At 44.0% G+C, this 14,111-nt stretch overlaps 1 protein-coding gene across 2 annotated transcripts in view; it reads left to right on the forward strand.

The window, feature by feature from the left end:
• LOC145346677 (nucleolar protein 4-like) overlaps nt 1–14,111 on the forward strand; it is a 374,023-nt gene that overhangs the window by 73,843 nt on the left and 286,069 nt on the right. For both annotated transcript variants that reach the window (XM_080194262.1, XM_080194263.1), the window contains exon 3: nt 13,665–13,776. In XM_080194262.1, coding sequence (XP_080050388.1) covers nt 13,665–13,776 — 112 coding nt within the window. The remainder of the gene's footprint in view (nt 1–13,664; nt 13,777–14,111) is intronic.

The following is a 14,111-nucleotide window of genomic DNA, read 5'->3' on the forward strand; positions in this document are numbered from 1 at the left end:
CAAAGATTGACAAAGAAGTTGATAAAGGAGGGTAGGAGAAACGATGAAGCTGGGCTAGCGCTTAATATAAAAAAGGATAGCAAGAGTTTTTATAAATATATAAAAAGGAAGAGGCTGGCTAGGGTGAACGTTGGTCCTTTAGAGGATGAGAAAGGGGACCTAGTGGTAGGGGATGAGGATATGGCTAAGGTATTGAATAACTTTTTTGTTTCTGTCTTCACGGAGGAGGACGTGAATAATTTGCCGGGTGTTAGCGATGGAAAGGTGATAGGACTGGAGGGTCTTAATGACATTACTGTTACTAGAGAGGCGGTGCTCGACAGACTGGAGGGGCTGATTGTGGACAAGTCCCCAGGACCGGATGGAATGCATCCGAGGGTTCTGAAAGAAATGGCGGAGGTTATAGTGGATGCATTGGTGGTTATTTTCCAGACGTCGCTGGATTCCGGGGAAGTGCCGGAAGATTGGAAAACGGCTAATGTTATGCCGTTGTTTAAGAAGGGTGCCAGGCAAAAGGCAGGGAATTATAGGCCGGTTAGTTTAACGTCTGTGGTAGGTAAAATGTTAGAATCCGTCATTAAGGAGGAAATTGCGAGGCATCTTGAAGGCAATTGCTTGATAGAGCAGACGCAGCACGGTTTCATTAAAGGGAAGTCGTGTCTGACAAATTTACTGGAGTTCTATGAGGATGTGTCTAGGGCGGTCGATAGAGGAGAGCCGGTGGATGTGGTCTTTCTGGATTTTCAGAAGGCATTTGACAAAGTACCTCATAAGAGGTTATTGCAGAAGGTCAGGGGACTTGGAGTTGGGGGTAGGGTGTTAGCGTGGATAGAGGATTAGTTGTCAAATAGGAGGCAGAGAGTGGGGGTCAACGGGTGCTATTCGGATTGGCGGATGGTGACTAGTGGAGTGCCCCAGGGGTCGGTGCTGGGGCCTCAGCTTTTTACCATTTATATAGATGATCTGGAGGAAGGAACCGAGTGTATGGTGTCGAAATTTGCGGATGACACCAAGATTGGGGGAACGGCAAATTGTGCGGAGGGTGTGGAGAGTCTGCAGAAGGAACTAGATAGGCTGGGCGAATGGGCCAGGAAATGGCAAATGGAATTTAATGTTGGCAAGTGTGAGGTGGTCCACTTTGGTAGGAAGAATGGTAGGAAGGACTATTACTTACGTGGCGAAAAACTGCAGCAGGCGACGGTGCAGAGGGACCTCGGGGTCCTTGTGCATGAGTCGCAAAAACCCAGCTTGCAGGTGCAGCAGGTGGTCAGGAAGGCGAATGGGATGCTGGCCTTCATAGTGAAGGGGATTGAATATAAAAGTAGGGAGGTCTTGCTGCAGCTGTATAGGGCATTGGTGAGGCCGCAGCTGGAGTACTGTGTGCAGTTTTGGGCACCGCACCTGCGCAAAGATATTTTGGCCTTGGAGGGAGTGCAGAGGAGGTTTACTAGGCTGATACCGGAGTTGAGGGGGTTGAACTATGAGGAGAGGCTGAATAAACTAGGCTTGTACTCGTTGGAGTTTAGAAGAATGAGGGGAGATCTCATTGAGACGTATAAGATGATGAATGGGATGGATAGGATAGAGGTGGAGAGACTCTTCCCACTGAAAAAAGACAGTAGGACTAGGGGGCACAGCCTCAAGATAAAGGGGGGGCGTTTTAGAACGGAGTTGAGGAGGAACTTCTTCACTCAAAGGGTGGTGAATCTCTGGAATTCTCTACCCATTGAAGTGGTGGAGGCTGCCTCGCTAAATATTTTCAAGAAGCGGGTTGATGGGCTTTTGATAAGAGAGGGGATTAAGGGTTATGGGGAGAGGGCGGGAATGTGGAACTGAGCCACAACAGATCAGCCATGATCTTATTGAATGGCGGGGCAGGCTCGAAGGGCCAGATGGCCTACTCCTGCTCCTATTTCTTATGTTCTTACGTTCTTATGTTCTTAATTTGTGTAATGTTGGCTTTTTGCAACATTACATTTTTATGTCTCTCTCATATAAGTTTTTAAACCTGTGTTTGAACACCATGACCATTTGATTCAGCTCATGGCCAGAAATTGAACTTCACCCCTCATGGAGGTGTAAGAAGGCTTGCAGCTGCAATATGTTTTTTTAAAGTTTATTTATTAGTGTCACAAATGGACTTACATTAACACGACAACTAAGTTAACATGAAAATCCTATCCCGTGCCTGTTCAGGTACACGGGGAGAACTTAGCATGGCCAATACACCTAACCAGCACGTCTTCTGGACTTTGGAAGGAAACTGGAGCACCCAGGGGAAACTCACACAGACATGGGGAGAACGTGCAGACTCAACACAGTGACCCAAGCTGGGAATCAAACCTGGGTCCCTGATGCTGTGAGGCAGCAGTGCTGACTCTTCTTCTGAACCTTGACCTGATGTCTAGCAGCAGCAAGAATCACATCATGTGAAACAAAAATAATGATAAATACATATGTTTAATTGTAAAACTAATTTTTATACAGAACACATACTTGTGTTGTGGTATGGGCTTCCATGTTTTTTTACAACATAGATGGAAACTTCAAAGCAAAAAAAGTAAAGAACCTCTGACTTAAAGGCTTAAATAATGAGGACTGACTGCATGAAATTGGCTTGAGTTTATAGGACTAAGTGTAATCTAATTGAGGTGCTTAAAGGGATAATGTGGAGAAACTATTTCCTTTGGTGAGAGAATCCAGAACAAGGGGGCACAGTTTCAAATTTAGACCTTAGGCCATTGAAGTGTGATATCAGGAAACCCTCTTTACACACGCTGAGCAGAATTTTACACCTGTGGAATATTGTGGTCTTGTTGAAGTCAGTCTCCATTTGAATGGCTCGCCGCATTTCATGGCCCCACTGCCACCGTGATAGTGCCATAAAATTTCATCCCAAATGTAGGACAAATCTGGGACTCTCACATGAAAAGTTGTAATTGCTGGGTAAATTAAAATTTTGAAGATTGAAATTGATAAAATCTTTGTTCAGGAAGGATATGGATCAAAGGCAGTGAAGTCACAGCGATTAGCGCTGCTTCCTCACAGGGACCTGAGTTCAATTCCGGCCTCATGTAACCGTCGGTGTGGAATTTGCATGTTCTCCCATGTCTGTATGGGCTTCCTCCAGATGCTCTGGTTTCCTCCCACAGCCCAAAGATGTGCAGGTTCGGCTGACTGGTCATGCTCAATTGCCCCTTCGTGTCAGGGATATTAGCAGGGTAAATATGTGGGGTTATCGGAATAGGTTCTGGGTGGAATTGTTGTCAGCGCAGAATCGATGGGCTGAATGGCCTCTTTCTGTACTGTGGGGATTCAATGATTCCAAGTGATGCTGTGATGCAGATGAACCATGATGTGATTGAATGGTGAAACAGCCTTGAGGGGTTGAATGACCTACACCTCTTTCAATAACACAACTGCTAACATTGTGAGCTCAGAGGGGATAATGGCACTGAAGCTGAAGTTTAGTACAACCAGTTACATGGTTGTCATAAAATTAAGTAAGTGCTGAGAAAAAAAAACAAGGAAATTGGATTATTTCTGGAAGTGGGTTGAAAAGACTGGCAGAAAAGGAATGAAATATTAGAGGAGACATTTCTTCATCCAACGAATGATGAGCCTGTGGAATTCATTACCACAGGAAGTAGTTGATGCCAAAACATTGAATAGATTCAAGAGAACGTAAGAACAGAACATAAGAAATAGGAGCAGGAGTAGGCCATCTAGCCCTTCGAGCCTGCCCCGCCATTCAATAAGATCATGGCTGATCTGTCGTGGCTCAGTTCCACATTCCCGCCCTCTCCCCATAACCCTTAATCCCCTTGCCTATCAAAAACCTATCAACCTGCGTCTTAAAAATATTTAGCGAGGCAGCCTCCACCACCTCAACGGGCAGAGAATTCCAGAGATTCACCACCCTTTGAGTGAAGAAGTTCCTCCTCAACTCCGTTCTAAACCGCCCCCCCTTTATCTTGAGGCTATGCCCTCTAATCCTACTGTCCTTTCTCAGCGGGAAGAGCCTCTCCACCTCTATCCTATCCATCCCATTCATCATCTTATACGTCTCAATGAGATCTCCCCTCATTCTTCCAAACTCTAACGAGTACAAGCCTAATTTATTCAGCCTCTCCTCATAGCTCAACCCCCTCAACTCCGGTATCAGCCTAGTAAACCTCCTCTGCACTCCCTCCAAGGCCAAAATATCCTCGCATAAGTGCGGTGACCAAAACTGCACACAGTACTCCAGCTGCGGCCTCACCAATGCCCTATACAGCCGCAGCAAGACCTCCCTACTTTTATATTCAATCCCCCTCGCTATGAAGGCCAGCATCCCATTTGCCTTCCTGACCACCTGCTGCACCTGCAAGCTGGGTTTTTGCGACTCATGCACAAGGACCCCGAGGTCCCTCTGCACCGTCGCCTGCTGCAGTTTTTCGCCACGTAAGAAATAGTCCTTCCTAACATTATTCCTACCAAAGTGGACCACCTCGCACTTGCCAACACTAAATTCCATTTGCCATTTCCTGGCCCATTCGCCCAGCCTATCTAGATCCTTCTGCAGACTCTCCACACGCTCTGTGCAATTTGCCGTTCCACCAATCTTGGTGTCATCAGCAAATTTCGACACCATACACTCGGTTCCTTCCTCCAGATCATCTATATAAATGGTAAATAGCTGAGGCCCCAGCACCGACCCCTGGGGCACTCCACTAGTCACCAACCGCCAATCCGAATAGCACCCATTAACCCCCACTCTCTGCCTCCTATTTGACAACCAATCCTCTATCCATGCTAACACCCTACCCCCAACTCCATGCCCCCTTACCTTCTGCAATAACCTCTTGTGAGGTACCTTGTCAAACGCCTTCTCAAAATCAGGAAAGACCACATCCACCGGCTCTCCTCTATCCACCGCCCTAGACACATCCTCATAGAACTCCAATAAATTTGTCAGACACGACTTCCCCTTAACGAAACCGTGCTGCGTCTGCTCTATCAAGCAATTCCCCTCAAGATGCCTCGCTATTTCCTCCTTGATGACGGATTCTAACATTTTACCTACAACTGACGTTAAATTAACCGGCCTATAATTCCCTGCCTTTTGCCTGGCACCCTTCTTAAACAACGGCGTAACATTAGCCGTTTTCCAATCTTCTGGCACTTCCCCGGAATCCAGCGATGTCTGGAAAATAACCACCAAGGCATCCACTATCACCTCCGCCATTTCTTTCAGAACCCTCGGATGCATTCCATCCGGTCCTGGGGACTTGTCCACAATCAGTCCCTCCAGTCTGTCGAGCACCACCTCTCTAGTAACAACAATGTCATTGAGACCCTCCAGTCCTACCACCTTTCCATCGCTAACACCCAGCAAATTATTCACATCTTCCTCCGTGAAGACCGAAACAAAAAAGTTATTCAAGACCTCAGCCATTTCCCCATCCCCTACCACTAAGTCCCCCCTCTCATCCTTTAAGGGTCCAACGTTCACCCTAGCCAGCATCTTCCTTTTTATATATTTATAAAAGCTCTTGCTATACCTTTTTATATTAAGTGCTAGCCCAGCTTCATAGTTTCTCCTACCCTTCTTTATCAACTTCTTTGTCAATCTTTGTTGACATTTAAACCTCTCCCAATCCTCTTCTCGCCCACTACTCTTAGCTACTCTAAACGCCTCCGCTTTTAATTTAACACTTTCCTTCACCTCCTTCGTTATCCACGGCTTATTATCTCTCTGCCTACAGTCCTTTTTAACCATTGGAATAAATTTCTGCTGAGCACCAAGAAAGATCTCCTTAAAGATCCTCCACTGCTCCTCAGCAGACCTACCTTCCAACGCGCTCCCCCAGTCAACATTCGCCAATTCTTCTCTCATCCTACCGTACTCCCCTCTGTTCAAACAAAGGACGCGTGTCCGGGAACCCACTCTCCCCTCCTCCATCTGCACCAGAAACTCCACCATACAATGATCACTCTCCCCAAGAGGATCCTTCACCACAAGGTCCCTAATTCTACCCGACTCATTACATAACACCAGATCCAAGATAGCTCGCTCCCTCGTCGGCTCCAACACACACTGTTCAAGGAAACTATCCCGGCAGAGGCGGCTGGGGTGAATGGGATTAAGGTTTATGGGGAAAAAGCAGGATTTAGTTATTGAGTTGGATGATCAGCCATGATTGTAATGAATGGCGGAGCAGGTTCAAAGGGCCAAATGGCCTCCTCCTGCTCCTATCTTCTTGTTTCTATGTCTGTGTTTCTGAGTAGGAGATTATAAAGATAGGGAGGGGGTGAGGCAATGAAAGGACTTGAAAGTCAAGATGAGATGTTTAAAGTCAAAACTTGCTTGACCAGGAGTCAGTGTAGCTCAGTGAGCACAGGATTGTGGGGGATTTAAGACACGGGCAGTGGAACAAAGAAGAACAAAGAACAAAGAAAATTACAGCCCAGGAACAGGCCCTTCAGCCCTCCAAGCTTGCATCAACCATGCTGCCCAATTGAACGAAAATCCTCTACCCTTCCTGGGACCAAATTCCTCTATTCCCATCCTATTCATGTATTTGTCCAGACTCACTATCCCTTAAACTTATTATCGTATCTGCTTCCACTACCTCCCCCGGCAGCGAGTTCCAGACACCCACATTCTCTGTGTAAAAAAAAACTTGCTTTGTATATTTCCTTTAAACCTTGCCCCTTGCACCTTAAACCTATGCCCCCTAGTAGTTGGGTCTTCCACCCTGTGGAAAAAGCTCCTAACTATCCACTCTGTCCATGCCCCTCATAATCTTGTAGACTTCTCTCAGTCCGCCCCTCAACCTCCGTCATTCCAGTGAGAACAAATCAAGTTTCTTCAACCTCTCCTCATAGCTAATGCCCTCCATTACCAGGCAACACCCTGATGAATCTTTTCTGTACCCTCTCCAAAGCCTCCACATCTTTCTGGTAGTGTGGCAATCAGAACTGAACACTATATTCCAAGTGCAGCCTAACTAAGCTTCTATAAAACTGCAACATAACTTGTCAATTTTTAAACTCAATACCCCAGCTGATGAAGGCAAGCATGCCATATGCCTTGACTACCTTCTCCTCCTGCATTGCCACTTTTAGTGACCTGTGTACCTGTACACCCAGATCCCTCTGACTTTCACTACCCTTAAGAGTTCTGCCATTTACTGTATATTCCCTGTCTGTATTAGATCTTCCAAAATGCATTACCTCACATTTGTCTGGACTAAACTCTATCTGCCATCTCTCTGCCCAAGCCTCCAACCGATCTATATCCTGCTGCATCCTCTGATGATTGTCATCGCTTTCCGCAAATCCACCAACCTTTGTGTTGTCTGCAAACCTAAATTTGGAGTTTTGAATGACTTTAAGTTTGCATAGTAGAATGTGGGAGAGCAGCCAGCAGTACAATGGTTAGAGGTAACGACAGCATGAATAAGAATAAACAGCAGATGAGCTGAAATGGCAAGGATGGTTTGAGGGATAGCACAAATTTGAGGCTGGAAACCTCAAATGAATGTAGCCCAATCCATCACGCAACTAGTCTCCCATCCATTGACCCTGCCTACACTTCCCACTACCTCGGAAAAGCAGCCAGCATAATTAAGGACCCCATGCATCATGGACATTCTCTCTTCCACTTTCTTCCTTCGGGAAAAAGATACAAAAGTCTGAGGTCACGTACCAGCCAACTCAAGAACAGCTTCTTCCCTGTTGCTGTCTGACTTTTGAATGGATTTGCCTTGCACTCAGTGACCTTTCTCTACATCCTAGCTATGACTGTAACACATTCTGTACTCTCTCGTTTCCTTCTCTTTGAATGGTATGTTTTGTCTGTATAGTGCACAAGAAACAATACTTTTCACTGTATGTTAATACATGTGACAATAGTAAATCAAATCAAATTAAAAGGAAGCTCATGTCAAGAGCAAATGTGACACCAAGGCTGCAAACAGTCAGACATCATCTTGCCTGTTGCCAGGGCGAGGGATATAGTCAGAAGTTAGGGAACGGATTTTATAGTGGACACTGAAAACATAAGAACATAAGAACATAAGAAATAGGAGCAGGAGTAGGCCAACTAGCCCTTCGAGCCTGCCCTGCCATTCAATAAGATCATGGCTGATCTGTCGTGGCTCAGTTCCACATTCCCGCCCTCTCCCCATAACCCTTAATCCCCTCTCTTATCAAAAACCCATCAACCTGTGTCTTAAAAATATTTATCGAGGTAGCCTCCACCACTTCAACGGGCAGAGAATTCCAGAGATTCACCACCCTTTGAGTGAAGAAGTTCCTCCTCAACTCCGTTCTAAACCGCCCCCCCTTTATCTTGAGGCTGTGCCCCCTAGTCCTACTATCCTTTCTGAGCAGGAAGAGTCTCTCCACCTCTATCCCATCCATCCCATTCATCATCTTATACGTCTCAATGAGATCTCCCCTCATTCTTCTAAACACTAACGAGTACAAGCCTAGTTTATTCAGCCTCTCCTCATAGCTCAACCCCCTCAACTCCGGCATCAGCCTAGTAAACCTCCTCTGCACTCCCTCCAAGGCCAAAATATCCTTGCGTAAGTACGGCGCCCAAAACTGCACACAGTACTCCAGCTGCCAGTGACTTCAATCATCCCAGTATTTAATTGGAGGAGATGTATCCTAATCCAGTACTGGATGTTAACTAGCAGCCTTGATTTTTTTAGTGACAATGATGGATTCAAGACAAATGATGATGAGAAGAAAATGACATAAGAAATAGGAGCAGAGGAAGACAATATGGCCTGTTAAGCTGCTCTACCGTTCAGTGTGATGATGGCTGATCTTGGGTCTCAATTCCACTTTATTTTCCAGTAATTTAACCCTTTCAGAAAAATGAAAATACGGAATGACTTCAATTGTATGTATGGAAACTAACTCCTCTCAAGTTTGAGAAATTTAATCAAAATTAGAACAATTTCCACTGTAAGTAACTGGAAGCTTCAAATTTGGTAGTGATTTCCATTTAACCTACTCCAGATGTGAAGTAGAGCTGTCAACGTACATGTGAAACTTAATGTGCTTTCAGCTGATATCACCAAAAGGCAGTTTATAGCAGAGAGATGGGAGGAGGTGAAGGATAGATTTTTGGGTGACATATGAGTTAAGGAGGACATCATAAAATTTTTATTTTAACAAAAAAGAAGCAGAGCCACAAACACACAGATATAGCATTTGGTCATGGATACATCCAAAAGATTTCATTGATTCTATTAATCTCTGCAAAAGTCCTGAGAAATCATAGACTAACTGTTGTAGTGTGACATTTAACACAATGTGTTTAATTTCCCATTTATAGCCAGTTGCTAACCTAATTAATGACAGAACAGATATGCACCTATTTTTCATTAAATTGCAGTTCCGCTAAACTTGTAGTTGTATTTGACAGCTAGCACATCCTCTGTTACTCATCCAAGTATTCTGGTGGCTCACTTAGCTTGAAAGGATCCGTGATAGCAGTAATACAGAAAACATGCATCCCTATTCAAACTTTTCCAGTACAGCTACAAGACTGGCATCTATTGACAACTTGCAAAATTGCTCAGGTATATCCTGTTAATAAAGAGCACAAATCAAATCCAGCCAATTACCATCCCAGCAATCTATTGTTTATCTCAGCAAAGCAATGGAAGGTGTCATTGACAGTGCTATCAAGTGTTACGGCCACAGCAATAAGCTAGTGAGGTGATATCAAGGCTACATTTTGCAGAGTGTGGCATCAAGGATCCCTTGCAAAATTGGTGTTAGTGGAAATCAGAGGAAACTCAGTGCCTGTTGGAGTCATACTTGGCACAAAGGAAGTTAGTTAAGGATGTTAGCGGTCAATCATCTCAGCTCCTGGACATCACTGAGGAGGTTCCACAAGGGAATGTTCTAGGCCCAACTTTCTTCAGCTGCATTATCAATGACCTTCCTTCCATCATAAGATCAGAAATGGGGGTGTTTGCTGATGACTGCACAATCTTTAGCACCATTTGCAACTCCTCAGGTACTAAAGCAGTCTCATATCCAAATACTGCAAGTCCTGGACAATATCCAGGCATTACCATCGCTGAAACCCCCACAATCAACACCCTGGGGATTAACATTGACCAGAAACTCGACTGGACAACCCATATAAATACTTTGGCTACCAGAGCAGGTCAGAGGCTAGAAATCTGCGAGAGTAATTCACCTCCTGACTCCCCAAAGGCTGTTGACAATCTACAAGGCACAAGTCAGGAATATAATGGAATATTCTCCTTTTACCTGGATGAGTGCAGCTGCAACAGCACTCAAGAAACTTGACACCATAAGGAAAAAGCAGCCTGCTTGATTGGCATGCTATCCGCAAACATTCACTCCCTCTATCACTGACAAACAGTAGTGCATTATATACAATCTATAAGATGCATGTCAGAGACTCAGAAGGCTCTTTATACAGCGTCAGGAGATTTAGGGCCTGGTTCTCTGGCCGTTCACGTCAGCAGGATTCTCTGGCCCTCCTGCAATGAAAGGAGATTTGGCTGAGTGCCAAATTCTCTGTCCTTACTGGCAGCAGTAACGGGGCGTGAACAGCCGGAGAATTCTGGCCTTAGAAGAAGTTTGAGAAAAAGAATTACTGAGGGTGGTGAGAATCTGAAATGCATTGCCTGCAAAGGTAGTGGAGGCTGGAAACCTTACAATCTTTAAGAAGGATTTGGATGAGTACTTGAAATATCATAACATCCAAGGATATGGATCAAGTGCTGGAAAATGGGATATGCGTGAATTCAGTGGTAGTTATTGTTGATGCAGACTCGTTGGGCTGAAGGGCCTTTTCTGCACTGCATGACTACATGACTATGACTCAATATAAGCATAACCAGAGAAAGAGGGTGTCCCATTTGGGACAAATGTGGCAATCTGTGTTTTGCTGGAAGACATAGGTGAGCTTTCAAATAAGTTTTTTGCATTTGTGTTTACTATGGAGAAGGATGATGTAGGTATAGAAATCAGGAAGAGGGACTGTGATATGATTAAACAAATTGGGAGGGAGGAGGTATTTGTAAGTTTAGTGGACTTAAATCCCCAGGCCCGGGTGACATACATCCAAGGCTGCTGAAGGAGAGGTATGGAGGAGATTTTAGGGACACTGACTCTAATTTTCAAATCCTCTTTGGCTATAGGAGAGTTACCATTATTCAAGAAGGAAGTAGAGATAAACTAGGTGATTACAATCCAGTGAGTCCAACATCAGTGGTAGGGAAACTAGTGGAAAAAATTCTGGGGGACAGAATTACTGCCCACTTGGAGAAGCAAGGATTAATGAAGGATGTGTAGCATGGCTTGTCAAGGAGAGAACTTGTCTAACAAATTTGATTGAATTTTTTGAGGAGATGACTAGGTATGTAGATGAGGATAGTGCAGTTAATGTAGTTTATATGGATTTCAGTAAGGCTTTTGACAAGATTCCACATGGGACAGAGTGGGGATAAAAGTTGTTTCCATTGATAGATGAGACTAGGAACTGAGGGCACAGCTCCGGAATAGAGGGATGACCCTTTAGTACTGAGATTAGGAGGAATTGAGAGTGGTTAATTTGTGGAGTTCATTGCCACAGAAGACTGTGGAGGCCAGGTCATTGAGAATTTGTAATACAGAGATACGTTCTTGATTGGTAAGGAAGTCAAAGGTTATGGGGAAAAGGTGGGAAATTGGTATTGAGGAACTTATCAGCCATGATTGAACAGCAGAACTGACTTGATGAGCCAAATGGCCTAATTCTGCTCCTATATCTTTGGTCTTATGGTCTAAAAGGGTGAGAGCCCATGGGATCTAAGGCAATTTGGCAAATTAGATCCAAAATTGGCTGAATGGCAGCAGGTAGAGGGCGTGGTTGAAGATTATTTTTGTGACTAGAAGCCTGTGTCCAGTGGTGTAGAGATTGGTGCTGGATCTCTTGCTGTTTGTAGTGTACATTAATGATCTAGATGTGAATGTAGGAGGTATGATCAGTAAGTTCACAGGTGGCATGGAAATTGGAAGTGTGGTAAATGATGAGGAGGAAAGCCATAGATTACAGCATGAAATAGATTGGCTGGTCAGATGGGCAAAACAGTGGCAAATGGAATTTAACCCTGAAAAGTTGAAGTGATACATTGTGTGAGGACTAACAAGGCAAGGAAATACACAATGAATAGTAGGATGCCAGGAAGTACAGAGGACTAGTGGGACCTTGAGGTGAATGTCCATAGATCCCTGAAGGCAGCAGGACAGGTAGACAAGGTGGCTAAGAAGACATATAGGGTATTTGCCTTTATTAGCTGAGGCATAGAATTTCAGAGCGGAAATGTTATGATTGTGCTGTATAAAATGCTCAAAATGCAGCCAGAATTCTGTGTTTGGTTCTGGTCACCACACTATAGGAAGGATATGATTGCACTAGCAAGGGTGTAGAAGACATTAACCAAGATGTTGCCTGGCTGGAATTGTTTTCCTTGGAGCAGAGAAGCCTGAGGAGAGACCTGGTTGAGGTGTACAAAATTATGAGGAACATAGGTAGGATAGATAGGAAGGAACTTCTCCCCTTTAGTAGAGGGGTCAAAAACCAGGGGGGTATAGGTTTAAAGTAAGGGGCAGAACATTTAGACAGCCACGATCACAATGAATGGTGGAGCAGGCTTGTTGGGCCGAATGGCTTACTTCTGATTCTTATTCTATGTTTCTATGTTTGACCTGATGCCATGAGACTTCATGGAATCCAGAATTCCAGGGTACCTCCCAGGGCAATGCTCTCCCCAATATATACCACTGTGCTGCCACCCCTCTTGGGTCTGGTCTGTCTGGTTTTCTGGTGGGATAGGACATACCCAGGGGTGGTTTTGGTGGGGTCTGGGGCATTGTCTATAAAGTATGGTTCCATGAATATGTCTGTCAGACCTTTCTTGACTAGTCTGTGAGACAGCTCTCCCAGTTTTGGCCCTCAGATATGATTATGTAAAACTTTGCAGTGTTGGCAGGGCAGAGGTCAATGCTGGGTTGTCAGTTCGTTTCATCCCTTTGAGTCTTGGTAGCAATTTGATGCAAGTGGTATGCTAGGCCACTTCAGAGGGCATTTAAGGGTCAATCACATTGCTGTTGGTTGAAGTCTCATGTAGGCCAGATGAAGTTAGGACAGCAGATTTCCTTCCCTGAAGGAGATTAGTAAGCCAGATAGGTTTTTACAACAATCAACAATGGTCATCAGTGGTTCAGGAAGGAAACCCTCTTTACTCACCACAAATAATCTACAAATCTCAGTAATTCAGAAAGCACTTAAGTCTAGAAGTAAAAAGAAGTAACATACCACAAGTTAACAGTAAAATTCCAGTGTTCATGAACTTTAAAAAAAGGGTGTCTTCTTGACACTGACCAGACTGGTGTAAAGATGGAAAGTGAAGGATTCCCAAAATTTATTATTTTCCTGATCAAAAAGCAACCATAGTATATTTAAGGATGGGAAGAACTTCTACATATTTTTGGTAACAAGGTACTTTGTTTTACCTTTCTACATTAAAGTAAGAGTAGAAGCATTTCTAGTGAGCTCTGGTTTTAGACTATAAACTTTGGAATGCATGTGGATGATTTAGTATGATTTTTATGATTAATTTTGTGATTAATTTCAGATTTCAGAGACCTATGCCTTTTTACCTCGAGAAGCGGTAACCAGATTTCTAATGAGCTGCTCAGAATGCCAGAAGAGAATGCATTTGAATCCAGATGGTGCAGATCATAAAGGTAGTAATTTTTTGGTGTTTGATTCAATATGAAATCATTTTAAGAATGAGAGAATAACTTTTAATTTATTAACAGCTTCGTTGTAATGCTTTGAGCTCAGACTAATCCAGAGAAGCACATTAGTTTCTACTGATCGGATTAACTTAGTCTGCTTGGTGCTATTAGTAAAAGTAGATAATTAATTCAAAAATTCAGAACCAGACTGTACTTCATGGTGAAAACTAGCCATTTTAAAACGGTAGAAAACCAATAAAATAGTTAAAAAGTAACAAACAAAATTATTAAGATGGAAGGTTATAGTCAAATATTTGAGTGGTACTGGGGAAATTGCTGGT

This window comes from Carcharhinus amblyrhynchos, chromosome 8, assembly GCF_965287045.1.
Source record: "Carcharhinus amblyrhynchos chromosome 8, sCarAmb.v2.hapA, whole genome shotgun sequence".
Taxonomy (NCBI): Eukaryota; Metazoa; Chordata; class Chondrichthyes; order Carcharhiniformes; family Carcharhinidae; genus Carcharhinus; species Carcharhinus amblyrhynchos.